Source organism: Megascapheus bottae, chromosome 4, assembly GCF_031878675.1.
Source record: "Megascapheus bottae isolate mThoBot1 chromosome 4, mThoBot2.hap1, whole genome shotgun sequence".
NCBI lineage: Eukaryota > Metazoa > Chordata > Mammalia > Rodentia > Geomyidae > Megascapheus > Megascapheus bottae.
The window spans coordinates 39365314-39378468 of NC_143512.1; the positions used below are offsets into that span (position 1 = coordinate 39365314).

Below are 13155 nucleotides of genomic sequence, written 5' to 3' on the forward strand. Positions count from 1 at the left end.
AAGAAAAAAAATTATTTTTAAAACATAAGTATACAAAGACCAAAATATTGAAAGAAGTTAAAATAAGAAGTTAAAATAATAGTGGTTATCACTACTTGGTAAATTTCTGGATGATCTTTTCCTCTTTGTATTTTATCTAAGTTTTTAACACTCTCCAATTACTGTCCTTATCATCAGAAAATATTTTTTAAAACTATGGCTGTATGCTTTTAATTCATTTTACAAAAAATGAGCATATAGGTAGAATTTATGGATGACAATTTATTAACTAATTTATCTAAAATAATTACTTTCATCTAAAATAGTAAAGTAGTAAGAACAAAACCTTTAGATTTGAGAGAATAAGGATTACTTCAATTATTTGACTTTTTGAATTTCTCAGTTTTTGGTCTTCCTTAATTTTCTGAAAGTCTCTGGGGGGGGGGAACAGTGAATAGAAAGTCTCTGGGAAAAAGAGAAAAACTGAAATTCTGATTCAAAAGCTAAAAGTCTGGCTCACTACTTTATAATTTATTTTCATTTTAGTTGCTCAATTGACTAAAGCACTGCTTTTACAACTTATTATTTGTCACTAAGAAAAACAATTTTCTCCTCTGGTTAACAAATATTATGTTGGTTGATAAAATTGAGATGGCTGTGGACACTGGCTCACACCTGTAATCCTTGCTACTCAAGAGGCTGAGTATCACAGCTCAAAGCAGGGTTGGGAAAGGAAAGTTTATGAGTCCCTTATCTCCAATTAGCAAAAAAGCCTAAGAAGAGATATGGCTAAAATGGTAGAGTGCTAGACTTAAGAGAAAAAAGACAATTAAGAATGTGAGGTTCTGTGTTCAAGAACCAGTACAGGCACAAAAATTAATTAAGTAAATAAAATTGGGAGCCTAATCTGAATGGTAGTTAATTATTAAAATGCAGTCCATTTCTGGCTAAATAATAAAAAGCTATGCTTTTAAAAACAGTGTCACAGTTCTTCTATGAGGCATTTCTTCCTAGGTTTCATAAAACAGTGACTTACACACTCTACTCTGGAATTCATAGAATTATCTAGCAAAACTACTGATCAATAAATTCATGCTATGCACACAGACACACATTAAAAAAAGATTCTCTAACGGTGGGGTAAACAAAAGGGGGGGGAAAAAAAGACATGGCTGAGACATTAGCTTCCTTCTAAGATTATAATAAACCCCTGATATTTTAAGGAAAGAAATGAGTTCACTTGGGTTTTACTCAATTAGTTTGGAAGTTTAATAAACTGTAAAAATATTTATTTCCCCAAAAGTGAAAGTCATATGAATGAAAAATAGAGCTAGTCTTCACTGGAAGAAAAGTAATTCTCTATTCTGTGGTAACATTAATGTTACCAGAGCTTAGAAATCAGAATTATTTGATCCTATTACATACATATCTATATGTTCACGTTTTTTTTTTTTTGTGGGTGGGTCATGGGGCTTGAACTAGGCTTGGGCATTGTTCCTGAGCTTTTCAGCTCAAGGCTACTGCCCTACCTTTGAGTCAAGCCCCTCTTCCAGTTTTCTAAGGGTTAATAGGAGATAATGGTTATTTTGTGCTGGGGATGGCTTTGAACCTTGATCCTCAGATCTCAGCCTCTTGAGTAGCTAGGATTATAGGCATGAGCCACCTCACTGCGCCAGCAATACTTTCACTTCAGAATTAATCTGACACAATGTTACCTTTAAAAATTGATCCTTGATCAAGTCAAATTTCTGCTTTTCATGCACAGCTCTGGCTGTATTTGTTCCATCAAAAGGCTCTGCAATATCAGACAAACATTTGAACAACAAATCACCAAAAAGAAAACTTTCTATTTTTTTGTAGTAATGTGAGCCAAACTTAGGATCTTGCATATGTGAAGCAAACACAAAACTACTAAGCTACATTTCCAGCTCCAAAACATTTAGATCTGGTACAATTATATGAAATTGCCAACATGTAACCATTTCTGACCTACATATATAGAACTTCGTATGCGTTAGCCTAGTATCTTTACTAGACATATGTCCATAACGCTCTAACTATGAAGTGTCTAATAAGTTAGTTAGAACTCACATGAGAGGGATGACTAAAAATGAGGGCCATCAGCTACAGGTATTTTAAGTTTAAATCATGAAAGTAGATAAGGTTTCTAAAGACTTACAACAGGTCAAGAGGACTTACCCTAAAGGAATAAAAATACATTAACCAGAAACAATGAGAGGTACTGTCAAATGTAGGATAATTTAAAACTTAATTTTAATTTAAAAGCTAATTCTATGCATCAGGGAAAAGGATTTATATCCAAAATGGAAACCAGGTAAGGTGTGAGTAGATGGCTTAGAAAGAAATACAGTAAGGGTGGGAGTGCTTGCCCAGCAAGCATGGACACCTGGGTTTTGATTCCTCAATGCCATACACATAGAAAAGCTGGAAGTGGTGCTATGGCTCAAGTGGTAGAGCACTAACCTTGAGCTAGTGCTCAAGGACAGTACTCAGGCCCTGAGTTCAAGCACCAAAACTGGCCAAAAAAAGGGGGGGAGGGGGATTAATTAATTCAGTAAATTTGGTAAGAAATCTAACCAAAAAATGGAGAAAAACAAAATAGTGAGCAGAGAAGATAGAAGGAAAACAAAAGAAATCTTAGTGTGTGTGTTCACAGAACTTCCTCCATAGCCATATCCTCAATTACTCCATTTATCTTATGCCCACAAGATAAGATAGTCTACAAACAGAAAAAAAAGAAAAAGAAAAACAAAAGGGAATAAGGGTAAAAAGGGAGGTGAATGGAAAGGAAGGAGACAAGAAAGATTTAATGTTCGAGTTCAATCGCCCTCCACATCCTCCACTCCACAGGGTCTATCTCTGTCTCTTTCCGCCAGTTCTGGGGCTTGAATTCAGGGTCTGGGGAGACAATGTCCTTGATCATTCTTAGGGCTAGCCCTCCACCACTTCTGGCTTTTTCTGTGTATGCGATACCAAGGAATCAAACCCAGGGCTCCATCCACACACACTAGGCAAGTACTATACCACTAGGCCACACTCCGGGCCCTTCAAATCTAATATTTCTCACAACTAAACTTCAAATATTAAAGATTTAACATTGTATGTAATCACTTCAGAACATATATGTATTACTTTAAACTCAAATCCAAACTGGAATGAAGTAATTCTCTTACCACTACTATGCTAGTAAGTAGTAAATACAGTAAGCACAGGAAAATTACCTTCCACACAGATGTATTTATTTCTCCATTCAATACCATCAGGCCTTGGAATGGCTTTGGCTTCACGAACTGAAATCATTTGCGTATTCCAGCTGTAATAAAGGAGATATTGAAACTGTGTCAAGAATTGTATTATTTCCTTTTTATCCGCCAGTAGTATAATCCATCCTGATTTTCTTACCCAATATTGACTTTTGCCTTAAGCCTCGGCCCCCATTCTCTACTTTCCTCCTCTATTTTTTTCTCTACAGCTTCTAACAACTGCTTACTTATGATTATTATTTATTGTTTATTGTGTATCTCCCAAAGTAGAATAAAAGTTCCAAGACATTAAGGTATTTTTCTATTTCTTTCACCATTCAACTAGTACATACCAAGTATTCAAGGTTCTTGCACACTGTAATCTCATCTACATCTGAGGCTAAGGAAGAAGGATTGACTAAGCCTAAAAATTTAAGACCATCCTGGCAATATAGCCTAAATCCCATCAAACTAAATATTAAGTTAGTCCACTGACATTTTACTGCTGAAAATTCTTAAAAGCCAGGCTTTGAGAACCATACATATGGGTGGAAACTCATTTATTCTGGGTGACAGGTATGTGCCACAATGCCTGGCGGCTTCAACACTGCTTTTGATTAAAAATAAAATAAAAAGTAGAAAATCATACTTTCAAGTTGTCTTTCTATGATCTAATTTCACAAAGCCTATAATTTTTCCTATATGATTTTGAAATGTGGTAACTATGAGAATTTTTTGTGTGATACTGAGTAGGCAGGCACAATACCACTTGAACCATACTCCCAGCCCATTTGCTCTGTACTAGTTTCTATAAATCTTAAGTTCCTAGAAAATAGATGTTTCAAACTATAAAACACCCTATGGTACTCAGAAAGAACTTTCTGGAAAATAAGGCATAACATAAAATGGGATACCAAATGCAATCAACTAAAACTTAGCAAATATAAAAGACTATAATATACTAGGCTAGCAATTGTTACAATTTATTATCTTATAAATTAGACATTTGTGAACATGTTTATAGCACAACAATGAACTAATACAGGCTTTAACCTAATTTATAAAATTAGCTTATATATAAGCAAACAATTTAAACCTTTACTTACTCAAACTCTATAGCATAATATTTAAGAAAGCCCAGTAAGAGGTCCCCAAGACTTGATTCATTCTTTGAGAGGTAAGGAGGAACATTACACGGAGCTTGATGTACAAGGTGCAACTGTATAGCAGGACTAAAACATTCCTGTTAAAAAGAAAAAAAAGCTAAGCCATTTTAAAGCATGCTTTACATTTACAAATTTACAAATCTGACTATCTCCCACTACAGATTCCACCAGAAGTAAGCCAGAAGGTACCGGGTTTGGGAATCATTTAGCTATTATCTCCGATTTCTAACTCATAAATACAGAAACAGTACACATATCATACTTCAACCTAGCAAAATATAATACAGTTATAAATCAATCACCTTCATTATTTCCACAAGGACCAGATGTACAAAACAGATATAAAGGCACAAAGTAATAAACAATCTTTTCTAACTGCTACTTAGCACTCCTCAAAGGTCACAAGAGTAGCTTCAACACATGAACAGTATTCATTTTTAAGTTTTTGTTTTATTCTGCCTTTGTACTTCGTATTTTAATAAAAACAGTAATCAACATGAACTGAACTTGAAAAGGACAAGGGAAAAAAGGATAGCACACATATTAAACAAGCAATATACAGGAAACTTTTACCATATTATTTATGGCATGTGATCCAGGCCAAAATTTGTTAGACAAACTGTTTTTTCCTCATTTATGGGAAGGGGGATTTGGAGGGGAGGAGGTTGTTGGTTCTGTTTGCTAAGCCATTAATTTTCATAGCTCATCTTTTCTTTAGCACCAGGTTGGAGATCAAAAATATACTAAATGAAGCTGGGCATGGTGGCTCACGCCTGTAATCCTAGCTACTTAGGAGGCTGAGATCTGAAGATGGTAGTTCAAAGCCAGCTCAGGCACTAAAGTCCTAGAGACTTGGGGCTGTGGCTCAAGCCTTGAGCTGAAGAGCTTAGGGACAGCACCCAGGCCCAGAGTTCAAAGACACACACACATACAAAAAAATTATACACACACACACACACACACATACACACACACACACACACACACATATACATATATACATACACTAAATGAAAAAAATAAACTAAATGACTATAGATAGCTTCAATTAATAAATATCCAAAACTGGGACATAGTGCCATAAAAAATTTGCACAGTACCATAAAAAATAGCTGCCATCCAAGTAGAAATAGATTTTTTTTAAATCCATTAAAGCAGCAGCAATGTCAACTATAACTAAGGTTCCTAATTCTGTTTTTAAGAACATTAACCTGGGACTGGGAGTTTGGCCTAGTGGTAAGAGTGCTTGCCTAGCACACACACACATACACACACAGATTAAAACTGGAATACTATTTTCTTTGTCTCAACTATAACTAAGGTTCCTAATTCTGTTTTTAAGAACATTAACCTGGGACTGGGAGTCTGACCTAGTGGTAAGAGTGCTTGCCTAGAACACATACACACACACACACACAGATTAAAACTGGAATACTATTTTCTTTGTCTAGAAAATAGGAAGTATGGGCCGGGAGTTTGGCCTACTGGTAAGAGTGCTTGCCTAGCATGCACGAAGACCTGGGTTCAATTCCTTGGTAGAAAAGAAACCAGAGTGGTGATATGGCTCATGTGGTAGAGCGCGAGCCTTGAGAAAACCCAAGGCCCTGAGCACAAGCCCAGGACTGCCAAAAAAAAAAAAAAAGAAAGAAGAAGCATGCAGATACACAACAAGTAGGCAGCATATTTTGGGTCAACTAAAAATTTTTGAAAGTCCCTGCTTCATGATCTTGCTTATTATTATTTAGACTCCCAGCAACAGAAAATGAAATACTCAACTTAAACACGGATGCTAAGATGATCATATTCTTACATGAAACCTAAAATTGTTTAAATTCTAAAATTATTTTAATAATTTAAAGGGAAAGACAGGAAACATCCAGCTTGAATCTATTAAACTGGTGAATGACTCAGTCAATAATGCCAGTGTTCTTTTAGCTCTAATATCTTTTTTTTTTTGGTGGGTCATGGGGCTTGCACTCTGGGCCTAACGTGCTGTTCCTGAGCTCTTCAGTTCAAGGCTAGCACCCTACCCTTGAGCCACAGCCCTACTTCCCATTTTCTAGAGGTTAATTGGAGATAAGTCTCAGGTCTCTAGTGCCTGGGCTGGCTTTGAACCTTGATCCTCAGATCTCAGCCTCCTGGATTGCTAGGACTACAGGTGTGAGCCATTATGCCCGGCTTTCTACTGTTCACTTTTAATGACTTTATATAGTCACATACTAATGGAAATGTGACAGAAATATTCATATTTTAAAAGAAAACAACTGGGGCCTGGAGTTTGGCCTAGTGGTGCACGAAAACCCAGGTTCGATTCCTCAGTACCACAATACATAGAAAAAAGCCAGGAGTAGTGCTGAGGCTCAAGTGATAGAGCTCTAGCTTTGAGTACAGTCCAAGGACAATGCTCAGGCACTGAGATCAAGCCCAGGACTGGCAAAAAATAAAATAAAAAAAGAAAATTTAAAAGAAAACAATTTTGCCAGGCGCTGGTAGTTTATACCTGTAATCCTAGCTCCTCAGGGGGGCAGAGATCTGAGGATGGAGCTTTAAAGCCAACCAGAGCAGTAAAGTTTATGAGACTCTTACTTCCAATTAAGCACTAAAAGCCAGAGGTGGCACTGCAGCTCAAAGTGGTAGAGCACTAGCCTTGAGCTCAAGGACAGTGCCCAGGCCTTGAGTTCAAGTGCTATAACGAATCCAAAGCAAACAAAAGCAATAAAACTTGCAGGGAGCAGGTGGCTCATGGCTCATGCCTATAATATTAGCTATTCAAGAGGCTGAGATCTTGAAGCTTGCAGCTAAAAGCCAGCCTGAGCAAGTCCACAACTCTCATCTCTAATTAACCACCAAAAAGCAGCAGAGTTATGACCCAAGTGGAGTATCATTAGCCTTAAGCAAACAACAACAACAAGGTTCAGGGACAGCAGCATCTAGACCATGAGGTTCATGCCTCAAGACCAGTGTATAAAAAATGAAAAAAAAAAAAAAAAAGCTTCTCAAAATACATAATACTCTATAAATAGAAAAAGCAAATACAACTTAAGCTATACATTCAAAGGTACATAAAAAAGCAAAAAACAAAAAAAAATCAATGGAAAAGCAATTCAAATGTAACATCTTTTCCTTGATACTACATTTTGTTGTTTGCACCATGTCCTGATGGTTCCTGATGGTTGTTGTTCTTGTAATTCTGAGTTAGGTTCTCATTATAAAGCTCAGGTCGGCCTCGAACTCAGTATCTTCCTGCTTCTATCCTCCCAAGTATTGGAATTAAAGGTTATCGGTCACTATATCTGGTTTGATTTTTATTTTTTCAAACAAAAATAGGGCTCTTTACTGCATTCTTAGAACTACCTTACTTTGAGCTTCAAGTCACCAAACATATAATGATCAACAAATTCTAGGAAGTAATTTCTAAATAATGCATACATAGATAAGTTGACATTCTGATACACAATACTGCATTTCTCTTCCATCAGTTCCATGATGGAGCTTACTTCCATATTGAGTAACAGAAATATGTTTTTATTTATTTTTTTGCCAATCCCAACTTGAACTCAGGGCTTGAGCACTGTCTTTCTCAAGGACACTGAGCATTTCTCAAGGTTAGCACTCCACCAATTGAGCCACAGCACCAGTTCCAGCTTTTTCTATGTATTTGGTACCTAGGAATTGAACCCAGTTCTTAGTATATGCTAGGCAGGCACTCTACCGTTGGTAGGCCAAACTTCCAGCCATGCTTTTTAAGTTTTTAACAGTGTTCAGGCCTAAACCCAGACTCTTTTATAGGAGAAGCAAGATCTCTACTACTTAGCTCCATTCATTGCCCCAAATATTTTAACTTGGGGAAGGGATAATATGTGCCTATATGAAGCTTTGGGTTTGGTCCTCAGCGCCACCAGAAACCAACAAAAAGAGCCAGATGTGGCAATACATGTCTATCATCTCAACAGTAAGGAGGTTAAAGCACATATTTAGTTAGACAAAGTTCAAGACCAATCTAAGCAACATTGCAAGTTCAAAGGCCAATCTTGGGTTGCAGAACAAGATCTGGTTTCAAAAAAAAAAAAAAAATCCGGGGCCGGGAGCTTGGCCTAGTGGTTAAAGTGCTTGCCTAGCATGCATGAAGACCCGGGTTCGATTCCTCGGTAACACATACATAGAAAAAAGCCGGAAGTGGTGCTGAGGCTCAAGTGGTAGAGCTCTAGCCTTGAGAAAGTCCAAGGACAGTGCTCAGGCCCTGAGCTCAAGCCCAGGACTGGCAAAAAAAAAAAAAAAAAAAAATCCCTTATACATAAAAAAATTAAATTATGAACGTTTTCTCTTTGCAAAATAACAATCTCGTTGTTCAAGTTTTAAATAATTATCACTGAAATTTTGCAGAGCTAGATAAAATGATGTAAGGAAAATACCACTGTAATTTTGCCTTGACCAAGAAAACAGTATAAAAGTCATTATCTTAGATCAGTATGAGCTAAAGAATATAGAAATTAATTTTTATTTCTATACCTGCTAACATTTTCATTTTCACAATAAAAGCATAAAGTCTGGTTACTAGCTATCTTAGAAACTCACTTCAATAGTTTAATTCTAAAGAGACCCAGATTTTGGAAGGTTCTTGTCAGTCTATCCCAGTTGATGATCCACCAAAAACTGAAGAACCTCCATTACAGCTACAAAACTACTGCTTCTATTACAGTGAACCTTGATTATGTAATATGTTACATGTGTGGTGCTTTAAAACTAATGTTCCAAAACAAAGATGACAGTTCTCAGTTATCAAGGACTACACCCTATTTAATTCATGTTACAAGTCAAGTATATTTTTTATGATACAAGTTCTCTGGAAATTGATCACACATGCTACATAGATAACATTTTCTCCTTTGTACCATTAATCATGCTTTGAAAATAGCTCCTCTTTATGCATATAATACATAGGCACATATATATGTACAAAATTAAAATGTACATGATTTCAGATAATCATTCCAAACAAGCAGCTTAAATATTATTTTTAAAGACAATCAGGAACAAAGAAGAAAACAAAAATGTCAGCAATATAGAACAAAGAAACAGAATTTGAGAAAGTATACAAGAAAACTAAAGAAGAAATAAAAGAATACATTATGAATAAATACATTATATTCCTAAATTTTCCCAGTGGCATACTTTAATATTTCCAGCCTCAGTAAGATTAATATTAAGAATAGCATAATATTAATAATAGCATACTAATGCTATCTCTGGTGTATAAGAGAAAAGATTACCCATTTATTCAAGTTTTTATTTTCATTTCCTATTTTTCAAAGTATAAACAAATTACTAAACAAAATAGTATAGACCAGCAAGAAGAAAGTCAAATAGGTCATAACCACCTAAGTATATTTAATCCCTTAATAATAGGCATGCATGTCATGCAAAAAAAAAAATCCCACATTAGCAGAAATGACCAGTTTTTCTGCCAACAACTAAGTAAAGTACAAGCTTTCGGGAAAAAAAAAAAAAAACAACTGCATGAAACATTCAAATGTTCTAATTGGCAAATGCCTCTCTACACAGAAAATGTTATCATGTACTAGCCTTACACAGTCACATTTATACAACATATAATAATTCTATATACACTTGACAAAGTATGTATTAAAATTTATAAAAAAAAAAAAAACACTTACTGGGTAAATTTTTTGTAGGGACGGAAGGATGGGTTCAGGTAGGGCTATAAAAAGAAAAGGTTTAAAGCTTCTGTGATTCACATGATTCAATTTATAATGCAATAATTTGTCACCTATACCCTAGGAATAAGACTATTGGGTTCATGATACAATTCCAAGAGTTGCCATATAATATGATCCCTAAACTTTTAAATTAAAATCTTGGCTCAAATTATATATACATATAAAATAAGAAAGGACTAATATACAGATCATTAGAAGGCCATCACTAAGATGGTTGTAATTAACAACAATGTAATTTTAAGAGTTTAATGAGAAATCATAAAAGAATATCTCTATCATAACTGTCCTTTCATTATTAAATTTCTACTAACAAATAATACTAAAATTGAGAATTCCGAAAACTTGACTTACTGAGAAGATTAAAAAACTAAAAAATAAATCTTCAACAATCAGCATACATTAGCTGTATAAGGGAAATTTTATTGTGACATTTCCACATATACATAAGTGTATTTCAATTTAACCCCTACTATCGTTCTCCCTTACCTACTGTTTTTAGAACCTCAGCAGAAATTAGAAATTTCAAAGAAGAAATTTTCACAACTCTATCAGATGTAGGTAAAATCTTCTTGTCAATGCTGTATTTTGTTTTTGTCGCTCTTCTCTGTCCAATAGTTTAAACAAATCCAACTTCACTATAATACATCACCATAATATAATACAAAACGTTACACTATCATAAAATAAACTTTGTATTTAAGAATTAAGAATACACTACATACAATTAACGTCAGTAATAAATTTTTACTTAGCAAAATCCTCCAAAAACCACCTCTAGAATACACTCATGTACGTATAACCAACCATTATGATCAGCTAGCTCATAAGAATTACAGTTCTAGGAGCCTGGAGTTTGGCCTAGTGGTAGAATGCTCACCTAGCATGCACAAAGACCTGGGTTGGATTCTTTGGTACGCCAGCTGTGGCTCAAGTGGAAGAAGAGCGCTAGCCTTGAGAAAGCCCAAGGACAGAGCTTAGGCCCTGAGTTTAAGCCCCAGGATCGGAGGGTGGGGGAGGGGGAGAAGAATTACAGTTCTGAAAGTACGTATTTCTACCATTTACTACAAGATCCAATTCCAAAGCTCCTTAAACGGCCTCTGCCAGAGATAGCTTAGAGGCTTTTTTAGGGGTCAGTACTAGGGCTTGAACTCAACACCTGGACATTCAGGCCTTTTGCTTAAGCTCTATCACTTGAGCTAAACTCAACTTCTGGCTTTTTGGTGGTTAACTGAAGCTACAAGTCTCACTGACTTTCTTGCCAGAGTTGGCTTCAAAATAAGATCTCAGCCTCCTGAGGGCAAAATTTACAAGTGTGACTCACCCCCAGATGATAGCTGTTATTCTTTATGGTGGACATAGAAATGGCTGATAGTGTCATTAATCTCTGCCATTTGAGCAAACAATGTTTAACAAAATCAAAACCAAATTTGAACATATTTTATTACATTGGCAAAACAATTATTCTTTCAATGTTCAATTTGTGATTTCACTTTATTTTTTATTTTTATTTTTTGCCAGTCCTGGGCTTGAGCTCAGGGCCTGAGCACTGTCCTTGGACTTTCTCAAGGCTAGAGCTCTACCACTTGAGCCTCAGCACTACTTCCAGCTTTTTTCTATGTATGTGGTACCGAGGAATCGAACCCGGATCTTCATGCATGCTAGGCAAGCACTTTTAACCACTAGGCCAAACTGCCAGCCTGTGATTTCACTTTAAATAACCTATTAAAATACATTTTTCTACAGATGTCATTAACAGTTTTAATGTGATAAGCAAGGACATATATGCAGATGTTCATGTTAAATGCTTTAATCAAACCAAATTAATAGGCAGTAGCCAGTGATATTATCATTTGTTATTATTAATGCATTATACATACGTAAGAAACCCATTCAATTTTTACTGAAAGTAAACTGTAATATACAAGAAGTTAGGTCACTTAAAAACAAATCAAAACTAGCTTGACTCATGTCTGCAATCCTATCTAATCAAGGAGGCTCAGATCTGAGGATCAGTATGAAGCAAGCCTTAGCAGAAAAATCCACAAAAGCTATTTCTAACTAACGAGTAAAAGAGCTGGACTGAAGTTATGGCTCAAGTTCCTCACTGTGAACAAGAAAGCCAAAGAAAAGTGTGACTTATGTTGTTAGTACATTCATAAGTCTATATTCAAAGGTTCTCCATTTTTCGTGAAGCTTTGCTAATATATTAAAAATAAAGGCCAGGAGTTTGACCTAGTGGTAGAGTGCTTGCCTAGTGTTCACGAAAACCCAGGGTCAATTCCTTGGTACCACACACATAGAAAAAAGCCAGAAGTGGTGTTGTGGCTCAAGTGGTAGAGCTCTAGCTTTGAGAAAACCCAAGGATAGTGCTCAGGCCTTGAACCAAGCCCAGAACTAGCACGCATGCATATGTGCATGCATAAATAAAGCAAGCTGGTGGCTCACACAAATAATCCTAGCTACTTAGAAGGTTGAGATCTGAGAATTGTAGTTTGAAGCCAGTGAGACTCTCATTTCATATTAACTGCCAAAAATGCTGGAATTAGAGCTGTGACTCAAATGGAAGAATGCTAATCCTGGGCAAAAATGCTCAAAGATGGCACCTATGCCTAGAGTTCAAGTACCAGAGCAGGCACAGGCATGCACACATACATACACAAGAAAAACAAACATAAAAAAGTACTCATTGCCCAAAAATGTAAAATTAACAAAACTGAACTTGGTCAGGTGCCAGTTGCTCACATCTATAATCCTAGCTATTCAGGATTAATCCTAGCTATTCAGGAGGCTAAGATCTGAGGATCACTGTTCAAAATCAGTGTAGGCACGAAAATCTGTGATAGTCTTATCTCCAATTAACCACTAAAAACCAGAAGTGGCATACTGTGGTTCAAGTGGTAGAGTATTAGTCCTGAGCTGAAAAGCTCAGAGACAGCACACAGAGTTCAAGTACCACAACCAAAAAAAACCCCAAAACAAAACAAAAAACTGAATTTGCCACTTAAAACA

At 35.9% G+C, this 13155-nt stretch overlaps 1 protein-coding gene across 3 annotated transcripts in view; it reads right to left on the minus strand.

Moving 5' to 3' along the window:
- The window catches only part of Tent2 (terminal nucleotidyltransferase 2), a 50511-nt gene that overhangs the window by 1244 nt on the left and 36112 nt on the right, over window positions 1-13155 (minus strand). For all 3 annotated transcript variants that reach the window (XM_090331710.1, XM_090331709.1, XM_090331711.1), the window contains 4 exons: window positions 10084-10127; window positions 4349-4485; window positions 3222-3313; window positions 1695-1774 (listed from right to left, as the gene is read on the minus strand). In XM_090331710.1, the coding sequence (XP_090187836.1) occupies window positions 1695-1774; window positions 3222-3313; window positions 4349-4485; window positions 10084-10127 (353 nt within the window). The remainder of the gene's footprint in view (window positions 1-1694; window positions 1775-3221; window positions 3314-4348; window positions 4486-10083; window positions 10128-13155) is intronic.